This window comes from Erythrolamprus reginae, chromosome Z, assembly GCF_031021105.1.
Source record: "Erythrolamprus reginae isolate rEryReg1 chromosome Z, rEryReg1.hap1, whole genome shotgun sequence".
In the NCBI taxonomy this organism is placed as follows: domain Eukaryota; kingdom Metazoa; phylum Chordata; class Lepidosauria; order Squamata; family Dipsadidae; genus Erythrolamprus; species Erythrolamprus reginae.
The window spans coordinates 7,362,024-7,377,913 of record NC_091963.1 but is presented as its reverse complement, the minus strand read 5'-3'; the positions used below and the strand labels follow the sequence as shown (position 1 = coordinate 7,377,913).

The 15,890-nt window shown below is 40.1% G+C and overlaps 1 protein-coding gene across 1 annotated transcript in view; it reads right to left on the bottom strand.

Moving 5' to 3' along the window:
• The window catches only part of LOC139153307 (sodium channel protein type 5 subunit alpha-like), an 83,228-nt gene that overhangs the window by 50,370 nt on the left and 16,968 nt on the right, over nt 1–15,890 (bottom strand). Inside the window, 5 exon segments of the mRNA XM_070727057.1 lie at nt 820–1,008; nt 4,656–4,850; nt 7,551–7,698; nt 10,553–10,613; nt 13,882–14,079. Coding sequence (XP_070583158.1) covers nt 820–1,008; nt 4,656–4,850; nt 7,551–7,698; nt 10,553–10,613; nt 13,882–14,079 — 791 coding nt within the window.

Sequence of the window (15,890 nt, the reverse complement as noted above, 5' to 3'; positions counted from 1 at the left end):
CCTGGATTGGTTTAGTATCTACTGGAAATCTGGATTGGTTTAGTATCTACTTGTAACCTGGATTGGTTGAATATCTACTTGTAAGTAAGCTGAATATAGCTAATGTAAAGTTCCTACATATAGAAGACTGAAGCAGGAGATATTTTGCACTGAAGAGTAAAACTATTGTTTTCTACAAATATGTCTCCGTCATATATCTGGTTCATTAATTGCCACAATATATTCTGATATCTTATCTAGTCCTCCTGCATTACTCTGCATATATATCCGGACATGACCCACAATCCAAGCAGAAGAATAAGGCAAAAATCACAAAATCATAGTGTCGGAGAACGGCAACACTAGACCACCCTCCTACTATCCCAGACTTTGGTTGAAAACCAGCAGTGATGGAAAACCCAAACCCCAGGAAGGATGTTCCACTGTATAATACAGGTAAGTTCATCTGAACATACCTCTATTACATACCATTCTGTACACCAGCATTCTGCTTCTTTTAATCTATCCTGAAGATGTTGTTGGGGGAAAAATGCACACTAATCATGAAACACATTTAGAAAAAGCAATTCTACATTGTTAAGTTAAAAACCAGAGGTAGAATGTAAAACTGCAATTGGAATAAAATTATAGATGCAACTAGATAAAGCATTTTTCAAGGTTGTTTTTTCAATTTGACATAGATTTATAAATCTATGAAATGAAAATATAGCACCTTGTTGCCTTAAAAATTCTGTATATTCACCTAGATCATCAAAATCCAGCTAAATGAGATTGATACATCTTGCACTCTGTTTAAAAGGTTAAACTGCCTAAACTTACAAGTTCCTTTTGGCTTTTATCAGGTGGTGAATAAAACATTGTTTCGTCTTCTCCGTAGGTTTTGGATTTTGTGGTTTTGCGTTTCTTCTTTCTCTTAAATCTTCTTTTGCTTTTTTTATTTTCAGATTCTTCACTTGCCATTTCCAAGCTTTCGTTCGACAATGCCAGGAGACTTTGGGAAACTAGTTCCTGAAACATATTTTTTTTCCAAGCATGCATTGTAAGAGGAGTAGTAGTAGCAGCAATAAGTAAAAAGAACACAGACCTTCTAAAAACTGTTATGCTACAAAAGAAATAAACATAGACACTGATGTCCCAGCACATCTTGTAAGGTAAGCAGGGTCAATATGAATCAATAGTTGATTAAGAAAAGAGAGAGATGGAGGGAGGGAGGGAGGGAGGGAGGGAGGAGTGTGGTGGTGATTGGATTGAAGATTAATTATACATACACACAGACATAGATACAGATTATAGAGGTAGAGACATACATATTCATATATAAATAGAGAGAGATGGCTGCTGGGTTGAAGATTGATTACAAACACACACAAACACACAAGTGTACCATTCTCTGGTTCCATCTGTCCATCTTTTGCTATTGTATTGATGCATTCTTGCAGTTTACTTAATTTACTTTTTCGTTGTTTATCGTACAGTTCATTATTTTGTTTACTTTCTTTTCATTCCTTCCTTTTAATTTCTGTAAGTCAATTAGCCCCACAGCAAGATAGGGGACAAATTAATTTAGCATGTACATGTACATACATACATATATACATTCATGTTGGCGTGTGCGTGTGTCACACACATATAAACAGTCTCCTTCAGCATGACACTAATATTAGAGGGAGTCCTTCATTTACCACAGTTCAATAACACTGAAAATAGTGAGTTATTACTGTTTTTCACCCTTATGACATTGCAGTATCCACATAGTCATGTGATCCAATTTCAGATGTTTGACAACTCACTCACATTTATGATGTTTGTAAAGTCCTAGGCGTTATATGGTCCTCTTTTGTGATATTCTGACAAGCAAAATCAATGGGGAAACCAGATTCACTTAACAACCATATTATTAATTTAACAACTGCAATGATTCAGTTAACAAGAAAGTTTGTAAAATGGACTTAACAAATGCCACACTTAGCAAGAGAAATTTTGGGCTCAGTTTTGGTCATAAGTCAAGGACTAACTGTAGACACGCACGCACACACACACACACACACACATATAGTCTCACCTAGCCTGACATTGATATTATTTATATTACTCCCTCCACTTTAAAATGTTAAGTCAGAAAATATTGATTAAAAAGAGTATACACTTTTAATAATTTTGCCACAGTCCCTAGCAGATTGGTTCTAATTTCTACATCTGCCATTCAACAGATTTTGAGAAATCTATAATTTTTTTCCTGATATGTTGTGTTGAAGAGGTTTTGTTTTTAAAGGAAGAGTTTTAAATGATTACGAATAGCTTCTTAACCTTTGATATTCTTCATTTGTTTTGATGTTTGCATTTAATACACATTGATGCTTTTTGATGAACAATGCCCTGAAATGTATAGATGTATACGAATCCCAGCAACCGGTTAGGTCCCAGAGAGTTGGCCTTCTCCGGGTCCCGTCGACGAAACAATGTCGTCCGGCAGGACCCAGGGGAAGAGCCTTCTCTGTGGCAGCCCCGACCCTCTGGAATCAACTCTCCCTGGAGATTAGGATTGCCCCCACCCTCCTTGCCTTTCGCAAACTCCTCAAAACCCACCTCTGCTGTCAGGCAGGGGGAAATTGATTCCCCTGGGCCGTTTCCCATTTTTACATAAGGTTTGTCTGAGATCTATGATTGTTTTTTATACTAAGAGTTTTAAATTGCTTTTTATTGTTGGATTTGTACTGTATTTTGTGTTGCGAGCCGCTCTGAGTCTCCGGAGAGGGGCGGCATACAAATCTAATTAATAATAATAATAATAATAATAATAATAATAATAATAATAATAATAATAGCTGTCTATTCTGTGGTACAAACTTTTATGATTTCCACCCAAAAGTTGTGCATACACTTATAGCATATTTTTCATTGAACTGTTTCGATGCTTATTTAGTTGTTGATTTTATTTAGTTATTTGCATGTTACTACCTTTTTCCCAAATTCTGTACAGTGTTCCCTTGATTTTCGCGGGTTCGAACTTTGCGAAAAGTCTATACCACGGTTTTTCAAAGATATTAATTAAAAAATACTTCACGTTTTTCCCCCCTATACCACGTTTTTTCCCACCCGATGACGTCATGTGTCATCGCCAAACTTTCGTCCGCCTTTAATAAATATTTTTTTTAATAAACTTTAATAAATAAACATGGTGAGTAATAATCTAAATGGTTGCTAAGGGAATGGGAAATTGTAATTTAGGGGCTTGAAGTGTTAAGGGAAGGCTTGTGATACTGTTCATAACCAAAAATAGTGTATTTACTTCCGCATCGCTACTTCGCGGAAATTCGACTTTCGCGGGCGGTCTCGGAATGCATCCCCCGCGAAAATCGAGGGAACACTGTATTTTTATGTTACAAGAATAATTTTATTTATTTATTTAATGAATTTATGTAGGTGCCCATAACTCATAAAGACTTTAAGCAATATACAAACATCAAAAAACAAAACAATGAAGTTAAAAATACAAAAACAACACACACACCCCAAAAAAACCACAAAGAACCCTATGGAGAATATTATTTCAATGAAGAACACGGAAACCATATATTAATGATGCATTTTCTTCCTAGTTCATGTGGGCAATAGATTCTTTCAGTAATACAGATAGTCCTCAACAATGTTCCCTCTAATTTTTTTTCTGTGTGGGCGGGAAAGTATAGTGTCTGAGCGGCAGTCCCTTTGGGACTGGGCGGCATAGAAGTATAAATAAATAAATAAGTAAGTAAGTAATTAAGTAAGTAAGTAAGTAAGTAAGTAAGTAAGTAAACAAACAAACAAACAAACAAGAAAAAATTCCCTTCTTTTTTATTAAAATAAATTAATAATAAAACAATACCAAAATCTATTACTATTATTACTATCTTCTCCTCTTTTTCCATCCGTCTCCTCCCCCCTTGTGTGTGTGTGTGTGTGCGTGTGTGTGAACTCTTGAACCATTTCCAATAACAGCTATTGAAAATGGTTCAAGAGTTCACACACACACAAACGGCTGGGGTTTTTTTTTCTCTGTTATTATTTGGGTGCTTTTTACCATATGCTTTAAATCAAGAGTCATTTCTCTCTCTTTCTCTCTCCCCCTCTTGCTCTCTCTCTCTTTTTCTCACTGGGGCTGGCAGGGGGATGGGGAACGCGCGCCCGTGGAAAAGGGTGCGCTGGGGTGTGTATTTAGGGGCGTGCGCATGGGCGCAGCTTACGGGGAACGCTGGTCCTCAACTTACAATCATAATTGAGTCCAAAAAATTCTGTTGGTAAGTGAGACATTTGTTAAGTGAGTTTTGCTCCAACTTTTCTTGTCACCATTGTTAAGTAAATCGCTGCAGATTGATAAATTAGTAATCTGGTTGTGAAGTGAATCTGTCTTCCCCATTGATTTTGCTTGTCAGAAGGTCACCAAAGGGGATTACAAGACCCTGGGACACTGCAATTGTCATAAGTACATGCCAGTTGCCAAGCATCTGAATTTAAATCACAGGATCATAGGGATGCTGCAAAGGTCCTAACTATGAAAAAAGGTCACGTCACATTCTTCGGTACACTAGCGAAACTTTGAATAGTCACTAAATGAACTACTGTAGGTCGAGGACTTCTTGTATAGAGATCCGCGGTCCTAAATGTTATTTACAAACCTTTTGTTCCCTCAGCACTTTTTTGGCTTCTTTAAGTAACACCTCTCTTGCCTTCGTCTGTGCTAGAGTTGCTTTATTTTGCTCTTCATAGGCCATTGAAACCACAGCCAGGATTAAATTGAAAAGATAGAACGAGCACAGAAAGATGACGATTAAAAAAAATACGCTGTACGATTTTCCAGATGTTCTGATAACCTGTAAATGAAAATCAGAGAACCCTGGTTTCTTTGCGATCCCAAAACAAATACATTAAACCAGAGGTGGGCTCTCCCCGGTTTGGACCAATTCTATAGAACCGGTAGTAACTTGGTGGCCTGGGTCACTGGAACCATCAGCGACCCAGGCCTGCCACGCAGCTGATTAGGTCCCACACCAGTGGCTGATTAGGTCCCACAGAGTTGGCCTTCTCCAAGTCCCGTCAACTAAGCAATGCCGTCTGGTGGGACCCAGGGGAAGAGCTTTCTCTGTGGTGGCCCCAGCCCTCTGGAATCAACTCCCCCCGGACATTAGAACTGCCCCCACCCTCCTCGCCTTTCGCAGGTTGTTGAAAACCCACCTATGTCACCAGACATCGGGAAATTGATATACCCCCTAGCTATTACGGTTTATGTATATCAAAAGCAACATGAGAAAATATTATTTTACTGAAAGAGTAAAGACGTGGTAGATAAATCCACAGTAACTGAATTTAAACATGCCTGGGATAAACATATATCCATCCTAAGATAAAATACAGAAAATAGTATAAGGGCAGACTAGGTGGACCATGAGGTCTTTTTCTGCCGTCAAACTTCTATGTTTCTATGTTTCTATGTTTCTATAGTTTGATTGGGTTGTGTGACAATTTTAATGACAAGGGTTTTTAATTGGTTTTTTAAAGTATTAATAATTAATAATAATAATAATTTATTAGATTTGTATGCCGCCCCTCTCCGAGGACTCGGAGCGGCTCACAACAAGTAAAACATCATATACAAATCCAATGTTAAAACAGTTTTAAAACCCCTATTAAAAAACTATCATACAACCCAAACACACCATACATAAAGTCAAGGCAGCTAAGGATATATCAATTCCTCCATGCCTAGCGACATAGACGAGTTTTCAAAAGTTTGCGAAAGGCAAGTAGGGTGGGGGTAGTCCTAATCTCCGGGGGGGAGCTGATTCCAGAGGGCTGCAGCCGCCACAGAGAAGGATTTGTATTGGATTTGTATACTGTTTATTATTGTTGTGAGCCGCTCTGAGTCTCCGGAGAGGGGCAGCATACAAATCTAATAAATTATTATTATTATTATTAATTATTATTATTATTATTTTCCCGGACATTGCCATTTTCTTTTTTTTCCCTGTTTTTTACTCTTTGTACAGGCACGAAGCCTTCTGAATATGTACGTCTGAATCGGTAGGGAAAGTAAGTAGATTTTACTGCTGGTGTGTCTCATTGGAAAATATGCATGCCAAGGCACAAGCCTGAAAAAGCCACATTTGGCCTTCACTAATAATAATAATAATAATTTTTTTAAAAAAAATTATTAGATTTGTATGCCGCCTCTCTCTGAAGACACTAGCCTGTTAACGATCCATTCGGAAACCAACTCACAGGCTCTGAGAACAATTTTTTCCCCTTCATCCTACATCCGAGCTGCAGATATTCACCACTATTGCATGGATAAATTTGACCATGGTTTTTATACCATTGATATGAGACCAATGGCAATGATTTAATGCAACCCAGGGCATTCAAATAGGATAGGCCGTCAGGCATGGGGGAACTGAGATATTCTTTCCCCCTAGGCCTTTACAATTTATGCAAGGTATGTTTGTTTGTATGGATGTTTGGTTTTACAATAAGGGTTTTTTAGTTGTTTTAGTATTGGATTTACATGCTGTTTTTATTACTGTTGTTAGCCGCTCCGAGTCTACGGAGAGGGGCGGCATACAAATCCAATCAATCAATCAATCAATAAATAAATAAATAAATAAATATGATAAGAACTGCATTCTCCAAGCAACTATTTATTTATTATTTATTATTTCGATTTCTAGGTCGCTCTTGTCTGGAGACTCAGGGCGGCTTACAACATGAAATGGATACATACAAATAGACAACAGGAATTGAAAATCAAAACTAAGAGTTTAAAACTAAATCCCTTAAACATTCTAAAAACTAATTTACCAAACCTAAAAAACCCATGTTATTTAGAACCGTACACTCACATTCATCCCTGACTCTGAGTTGGAACAGCATGTCTATATTCAACAGCCCCAAACCTGCCAACAAAGATGTGTCTTTAACACTTCCAAACGGCCAGGAGAGTGGAAGTACAGTAGTCCCTCGCTATACCGCGCTTCACCTACTGCGGCTTCACTTCATCGCGGGTTTCTGAGGAAGTCGATTGGCAGATTTAAACAGCCCGCCGAACTTGATCGGCAGGTTTTTCAAAAAATATATATATATATCTAAAATTGTAAATACTGTATTTAAATACTGTATCTAAAATAAATACTGTGTGGGAAGGGTTTATAAACACTTAAAACAATGAAAACTTACCAAACAATTACAATATAAATACTTAAATAAGTACTATCAGTTGATAAATTCCCCATCGCGGATTTCACCTATCGCGGCCAGGTCTGGAACGTAACACCAGCGATAGGTGAGGGACTACTGTAGTGCGAACCTCTGGGGCGGGAGTTGATTCTAAAGGGCCGGAGCCCTCACAGAAAAGGCTCTTCCCCCATTGCTTGGATGACACGATCTGAAGAATGCCAACTCCGTGGGCCCAGACCGGCCGCTGGGATACAGGAGGCAAGAGATGGTCCTGTAGGGATAATATGTCCTTCACCCTGTTTTGCACATTTCTTATATTTACTGTAATTGTCTAGAAAGTTTACCTGTCTGTAGAGACGTTCCCAGCTGTCCTGTGTCATCAATCGAAATAAGGATAGAAACGCCCAACCCAAGTGATCAAAACTGGTGTATCCGAAATCAGGATTATTTTTGTCCTTGACACAAACGGTGTTCAAGGGACATTCTGTTTTACTAACAATAGACGAAACAGTACATAAAGCGTTAGTTTTCACATTGTTTAGAAAAGAACTTTTGCTATAACTATCTGTATCACAGTGCAAGTAACCCTTGAGGGCAGCGGTGGGCTACTAGCCGGAATGCTAAATTGCGCTCACCACCGCGGCTCATAAGTGCTTGTGGGGCCAGGGCGATTTTGCTTCTGCATCTGTGGAGGTAGCAAAATTGCGCAGAGCCGCAGGTGCGCCAGTGTTTTGGTATGCGTGGAAGCAAAAAAACCTCACCAAAACACGGGCACACCTGCGATTTTCCTACCTCCACAGGTGCAGAAGCAAAATTGCATTGGCCGCGCAAGAATTTACAAGCTGCCGCAGCGAGCACAATTTAGCATTCTGGCTAGTAGCCCACTACTTCTTGAGGGCCACACAGGATGGACTTTGTAATACAGTGTTCCCTCGTTTTTCGCGGGTTCGAACTTCGCGAAAAGTCTATACCACAGTTTTTCAAAAATATTAATTAAAAAAATACTTCGCTGTTTTTTCCCCTATACCACGGTTTTTCCCGCCCGATGACATCATATGACATCGCTAAACTTTTGTCCACCTTTAATAAATATTTTTTTAAATAAACTTTAATAAATAAACATGGTGAGTAATAATCTAAATGGTTGCTAAGGGATTGGGAAATTGTAATGTAAGGGTTTAAAGTGTTAAGGGAAGGCTTGTGAGTCCATAGTCAAAAATAGTGTATTTACTTCTGCATCTCTACTTCGCGGAAATTCGACTTTCGCGGGTGGTCTCGGAACGCATCCCCCGCCAAAGTCGAGGGAACACTGTACTCGAAATATGCCTTTTATAATACTGGCTAGCTCAGGGTTCAGCAATTGGCATGTGGCTCTTTCATCCCTCTGTTATGGCTCCCTGTTGCCAGTCGGTTCTACTATTGATAGGGCTTTCAGTTAGGACAGGTAGAGAAAAAAGAATGCCGCACTAGGAGGAGACTCTATGGTGGGAGAACCAAACTTCTGGTCAGTAGAGGAAAAAGGATGCCATGCTAGGAGGAGGAGACTCTATGGCAAGGGAAGTGGACTTCCAGTTGGCTCCAGAATTGAACAGGGCATTTCCGCTTAGGATCTTTGTGGCTCTTTGAGTGTTTAAGGTTGCCAACCCCTGGGCTATCTGACATGAATTTTCTTGTATGGGTTTACTTTTTTCAAATGTACAGTATTGCTAATAATTTGTCCTGAGCCTTAGCCTTTAAGAAAAGTCTCCCTTTTAGAAACCAGTGCTGGCAACAAAGCATTCAATTCATTGTTGATAACAGTTTCATTTTCAGCTGTTCTTGAGCACCCACGAACAAAGAAAATAGTCGTGCCCAGGGGTGGGCTGGGCAGCAGGTGGAATGGGGTGGAACACAGTTCCGCCAGCAAAAATCTTTTTAAAAATCTTTTTAAAAATATTATTTATTTGTTTATTTTAAAAATCCATCTGCGCATGTGCAGGGAGAGTGATTGATGAGTCAGCAGTTTCCTAATTTGCGGGCTCGCCAATCACTTCCCTGTCCATCTTGCTTCTCTATACACCGATGCTGGCCTTTAGAGGAAAGTTTTGTTTCTCTAGCTTGCGGCTTGCAAGTTGCCTTCCTTACTTTTTGCAGTCTCTTAAACTACTTTACAAATTCTTTGTTTGGCAAGAAGAGGACCTGCTGCGCCGGTAAAGAACGATTTTTTTAAATTTATCAGGGTTTCTTTCTTTATTATGCACCTGTGATGAGGCATCGGTTAATGGAGGAGCCCAGTCTTTGAGTCTGTGAGTGTGTGCAGAATTATTTTTTAAATTTCTAGGAGGGCAGCATTTCAGAGGATATTTGGCATACAGACTCATGAATGAGGACTAAATACATCCAGGCAGCAGCAAAGGATGGAGCATCAATTTTCTCAGCAGTATGCTTAGAAGAGCAAAGGGGCAGACGGGCAACCTCACCAAAGGCACCTCATACTATTCTGCCCCCCCAGTAATCAGTCACATGACTTAGAAGCCACCCCCCACCTGGTCACATGACCTTCAAGCCATTCCTATACAGTCACATGACATCTAGTCACATGGCCAGCAAGCTACTCCCACCCAGTGACATGGTATGTAAGCCATTCCTCCTAAGGGAGTTGGTGAGGTTTAGTCCTGCTTTAGCCATGCATGACTTTGGGACAGTCATTCTTCCAGCCCAACCCACGTCAAAGGTGGATTGTTGTAGAAAGAACAGGAAAAGAAAGATCTGTTGGATATATTTCTGAGTCTTCGGGGAGGGGTGGCATATAAATCAAATAAATGAATGAATGAATGAATGAACGAATGAATGAACGAATGAACAAACAAACAAACAAACAAATCAATAAATATTTGCTGCCTTAAGTTATTTGCAGCTGATGCCAACAAGTTCAAGCTTGTGAGTCAAATACCAAACAAACAATGAGCACCAGGACCAAACTTTTCATGTCAAAATGCATTGAGTACCAAATTTGAGGAGCTTTCAAAGCAGTTGACTACCAAGGTACTCCATATTCACATTTTTTCCTTTCAATTATCACCAGACAATCACCTAAAATTTCCTGCTCCACTAAAAGACAAGGACTAGTTTCTCCAACAGCGTCTCAGGCACTTAAAGCATTGATCTATTTTGGCCTCATGGCCAGGCTGGCCTACAGTGACCATATCATCCTTACCTCAAAATTTAAAAGGCCCAGCATTTTAAGAATAAAAAATATAGGAAGATTATATAGAATCTTTCCTAACTGCTTTAGTGTAACCTCAATTATTCTGAAAACAATTCTATTTTACAATTAAAATGTTTTGAGAGAAAAAAAGGTATGTACTTAGCATTTTGGCTGAATCCACATAGCTTAGGAGTTCTACTGAAATAGTTGCCATAATTTTCTGGGGAGAAAAAAATGAATTATTTAAAATATCATCCTATCCTGACATGCATGGATAAAACCATCCATTGGATAACTTCTGCATAAAGAATAATTTATTAGTCTGCAAATTAGAGCTGGTGCGACTTTTTAAAATAAAATCCTTATTTCAGAATCTGGGGGTGGAGTGGATAGGTAGGATGTGAGGGAAGAAAAGACCACAGGAGCCTAAAAAACAAAAGGCAAGATAACAGGAAAACCTCCAAATAATATAAATGGAGGCATTTCTGAAAAACCGAGAATATATCTGAAGTATTTCAACAAACTGTTTCCCTCAAAAGAAAGAAAAAAATATCCATTGTAGATTCACAATTAAAATGGCAGCCTAAAGCTTCCCCTTGTCTGTGTTTTATTTGTTGGGTAATTATACCTCACATGTCCCCAATCTCAATTCATTAAAAAATTGCAATAATTTGGAGTAGTGTATTAAGGCAACATAGGATACACGAGGAAACCTGAACAGTGGTTCTCAACCTTTCTAATGCCGCGACCCCTTAATATAGTTCCTCATGTTGTGGTGACCTCCAACCATAAGTCTAGCGCCAATTCTCCCTAAACAGAGCTTTAAGATGATTGGCAGGAAGGTCAGGGGGACACCCCCACTGTAAACGCCTGATTGGTCGAATTGTAAAAATATGTTCCATGGCACCAGAATAGAAGCTTTAGTTCCTAACACAATGGGAAATTTGTCTTTTCCCATAGTCTTAGGCGACCCCTGTGAAACGGTCGTTTGATCCCCAAAGGGGTCCTGACCCCCAGGTTGAGAACTACTGGATTACATGTTGAGTGAGTGAAAAGTTCAATGATTTTACCAACTGTAAAACAACAATTTTTGTGGTTTTACAAATGCAGAGGTACAGGTAGTCTATCCAATACAGTATGGTGTAATGATCATAAAACAGTTCATTCATATAACCAGTTTTATTTTAAAACTTTTTTAGAAATCATTAAGCAAATCACTATGGTTGTTAAATGAAACCACAGTTAAGTGAACACTGTGATTTTAAACAAAACAATAGAGTGATGCCTCGTCTTACGAACTTATTTTTTTTTAAAAAAATAGTTTTTATTAATTATTTACACTAAAACAAAAACAGGACAAATACGGTGCAGAGAAAGGAAAACAATACATCAATACACACAATACTCAAAAACGAAAGAATTGATTATAAAAAAACAAAAAACAAACTTAATTCGTTCCGTGACCAGGTTCATAAGATGAAAAGTTCATAAGACGAAGCAATTTCCCCCTTAGGAATCAATGTAAAAGCAAATAATGCGTGCAACCCCATCCCAAAAGTCACCCCTTTTGCCTTGCACCGCTGGGAATCCCCGCCTCCGGACTTCCGTTGCCAGCCGAAACGTGGGGATTCCCCTGAGGCTGCACTCGCTGGGAAACCCCACCTCCGGACTTCCGTTGTCAGCCGAAGGGAATCTGCAGCCGAAGGGTTCCCTTCATTTTTGCCGGTGCTGCTTTGAATCCCAGCAAGGGGAGCCTCAGGGGAATCCGGAGGCGGGGTATCCCAGAGGTGGCGGCTCTGGTTCATAAGGTGAAAATAGTTCAGAAGAAGAGGCAAGAAAAATCTTAAGCACTGGGTTCATATCACGAAAAGTTCATATGAAGAGAAGGGTTGGTAAGACGAGGTATCATGTAGTTCAGTATAAATGCAATTTTGCCCCAAAGTGTTGATTTTCAGCAAAACTGTTGTAAAACATGGTCACGTGACCCTGGATGCTACCATAAAAAAAAAAACATAAACCCTCAATTATGTGACTATTGAGAGATTTAATTCTTCAAATCCAGATCCTAAAAGCACAAGTTTGTGGAAATTTTATGGATCATCATATGGAGATGAACAAACTAACAAAATATGTTTGATCCCAAACCAGAAATAATGATCATAAGATTTTATTTCTGTGTAAGGAAAAACTCCCAAACGATAAGATCTGTACAAGAATAAGGTCTGTTATGGGTTTTCCATCTCTCATACAGATATGACCTGGGAAAAAGGTATGAAGTGTGAGATAAATAATCAAGGCTGCCTTGACAATGCCACAGTTCTATGACTTAATGGGTTTTATATTTCTTAATTTGCAGCTCATTTAGTTTAACTAAAGTGCTCAGGACATGGGCCACAAATAAATGGTGTTAATACAGTTATTAATACAGTGGTTCTCAACATTTCTAATGCCGGGAGCCCTTAATACAGTCCCTCATGTTGTGGCGACCCCCAACCATAACTCTAGTGCCAATTCTCCCAATAAAGCTTTAAACTGATTGGCAGGAAGGTCAGAGGGACACGCCCACTGTAAGAACCTGATTGGTCAGATTGTAAAAATATATTCCAAGGCGTCAGAATAGAAGCTTTAGTTCCTAACTGTTGTGATTCAGCCTGAGGCCCCTCAGGGAACGGCTGGAACTCTGCCGGATCCATGCTCAGAGGGGGAGGACGAGGAACAGGAGGAGGAGGAGGACCAGGCAGACGGGGAAGAGGAATGTCAGGACGAGGAGGAGGGAGAACAGCCTGAGACCCCCGGGGGGGGGCTCACACCAGCGAGTAGCCTGGATTCATTAGATGAAGACGCCCAGGCTATCATAGATATGAGGCAGAGACGGGCAGCCCAAAGAAGGGGCCAATTAGCAAGGTATTTCCATCCCTGAATTGGCAACAGCTGGGTTTGGGTGTGGTTCTCCTCAGCAGGGTTGAAAAGGCAGGCCCGCCCTTACTGTATTGTGGAGAGTTATCAATTGGGAGTCCTGTGACCTTGCTTCGATTCTTGGCGTCTCTGATCCTGGCTTGTGGCTTCGAAGGCTGAAGACTTGGGGGAGGCGTGGGTTTTATTACCTCCAGTGTTGTTTTTGCCAGCAAGAATCCTGTTTTATTGCCTGGCTGTCGTGAAACCTCTGTGAAGCTTCATAACGTTCCTGTCTGTAAGAACAGTTTTTGTTACCTGTGTTTGCTTTCAAATATATAAACTGCCTTTGCTTTGTACCAGTGTGTCTGGCTACTCTTTTTAGTTGGTGTTGGCGTCTGGGGGGACCCAGACAGAACACTAACACAATGGGAAATTTGTCTTTTCCCATGGTCTTAGGTGATCCCTGCGACATAGTAATTCGACACCCAAAGGGGTCTCAACCCCCAGGTTGAGAACCACTGTATTAATACAATAATTGGTTTATAACATATATGACATAAAGCTTACCAAAAGAGTGGGAACTTATACATTACCTGTATCCTTTAATAAACAATCAGTTTTGTTGAACCTTTCAGTAATGTTCTCACAGGGAACACAATTATATCTTAAGTTACCCATGAAGAGCTGAAGACCAACCAATGCAAACACGGCCAAAGAGAAAACCGTCAGTAACATCACATTTGCAAGTTTTTTCACCGACTGAAGAAGGGAAGATATAATGACTTTCAAGCCTATGGCAGAGGAAGACATTGTTATGTTTCTGAGTTCTATAACCTCGCAGGATTTGAAACGGACACCTAACTTTACAACCATCATTAAAAAGGAACAACAAAAAAATGTTCTTTCTGAACATCCCTGAATTCAGAATGTTCAGACTGTCCCAGGAATTATTGATACAATTCTGCAGAGGAATTATTGAATCCGTGTTAAGGTATTCGTCAACTGGGAGAGCCGTGTTAATACGGTCAGCCAATGCATAGGCATAGCAACTAAGTCAGCTAAACACTTCTGAGTCTGTGCAGAGAATCAAAACTGGAAACTTAAGCTTAAGGCTGGGCGTGGCTCAATCTACTCTGCACTCTGTTCACTCTGTGCTTGTCTGCTCTGCTGAAATGAAACTAAGTCGCCTGCTTGTATTTACTTGAAGAAATCATTTGCTTGTGGCATTTTGTGGGTGTGTTTGTGTATTACAAAGAAGTTAATGAATCCAACTGAATCAGTCATCTGTGTGTGCTTCTGGAAATTGATTTTTCTGCAACAAACTCTGATACTCCGTCATTTGTACTTGTAGAGCTTTCTATAAAGCAACCAAACAAGACTTCAATGGATATTCAGAATTGCAGAAAACACAACTTGAGGACCTGTATGCTGTAAAAGTCAGAAAGAGGGCTGTGAACATATCTACACACCCCTCACATCCTGGACTATTTCAACCAGCAGGCATGGAGGGGCATGAGAGACGAGATTGTCTCTGGCTGATGTTGTGCATGATTGAATTGAATGAATGGGAATAACTGCATATGGCAGTGGACCAGAGTAGCTTCGGAACCGCCTGCTACCACACGAATCCCAGCGACCGATAAGGTCCCACAGAGCTGGCCTTCTCCAGGTCCCGTCGACTAAACAATGTCGTTTGGCAGGCCCCAGGGGAAGAGCCTTCTCTGTGGCAGCCCCGGCTCTCGGGAATCAACTCCCTCTGGAGATTAGAACTGCCCCCACCCTTCTTGTCTTCCGTAAATTACTCAAGACCCATCTATACCGCCAGGCATGGGGGAGATGAGACACCTTTTCCCCCAGGCTTTTTAAAAATATTTTTATATTTATGTTTGGTATGTGCTGTTTGCTTTTTAATATGATAGGGTTTTATATGCTTCTTTTAATATTAGATTTGTTTCGCTATAATATTGTTTTATTACCGTTGTGAGCCGCCCCGAGTCTTCGGAGAGGGGCGGCATACAAATCTAATAAATAATAATAAAAATAATAATGGTCTGCTTGATGTCACTCGTGTCGGAGGTGCCTGTGGCGGCACAAGTGTTCTGCAGCAAGAACAGGCTCCCAACTTCCTTCAACCTTCTGTCAGTAAAACCAGAGCTCAGGAGGGCTGCCTATGGCATTCCTGAGCGCCATTTTCACTGGCAGAAGCACTGTGGGCCGGTCCTTCGTTCTTTCTAGATTGGCCCTGTGGGCTACATCTAAGCACTCCATGGGCCGGGTCTGGCCCACAGGCCTTGAGTTTGACAACTTGCCTCCAGAAGCTCCAACACTGGAAGATTTTAAGAAGAGGCTGGATAACCATTTGTCTGAAGTGATGTAGGGTTTCCTGCCTAAACAGGGGGTTGGACTAGAAGACCTCCAAGGTCCCTTCCAACTCTGCTATTCTACATTCTAACTTACCAATTGTGCTTCTAAGTCAAGGACTATATATTAATTTTCTTATTAAGATTCATATTTGAGTTAGCTCTTGCTGTGCCTCTTTAAAGTCCATTTAAGCATGACATATTCTGAATTCACACTAATTATTTCCCATCGCATAATAAGG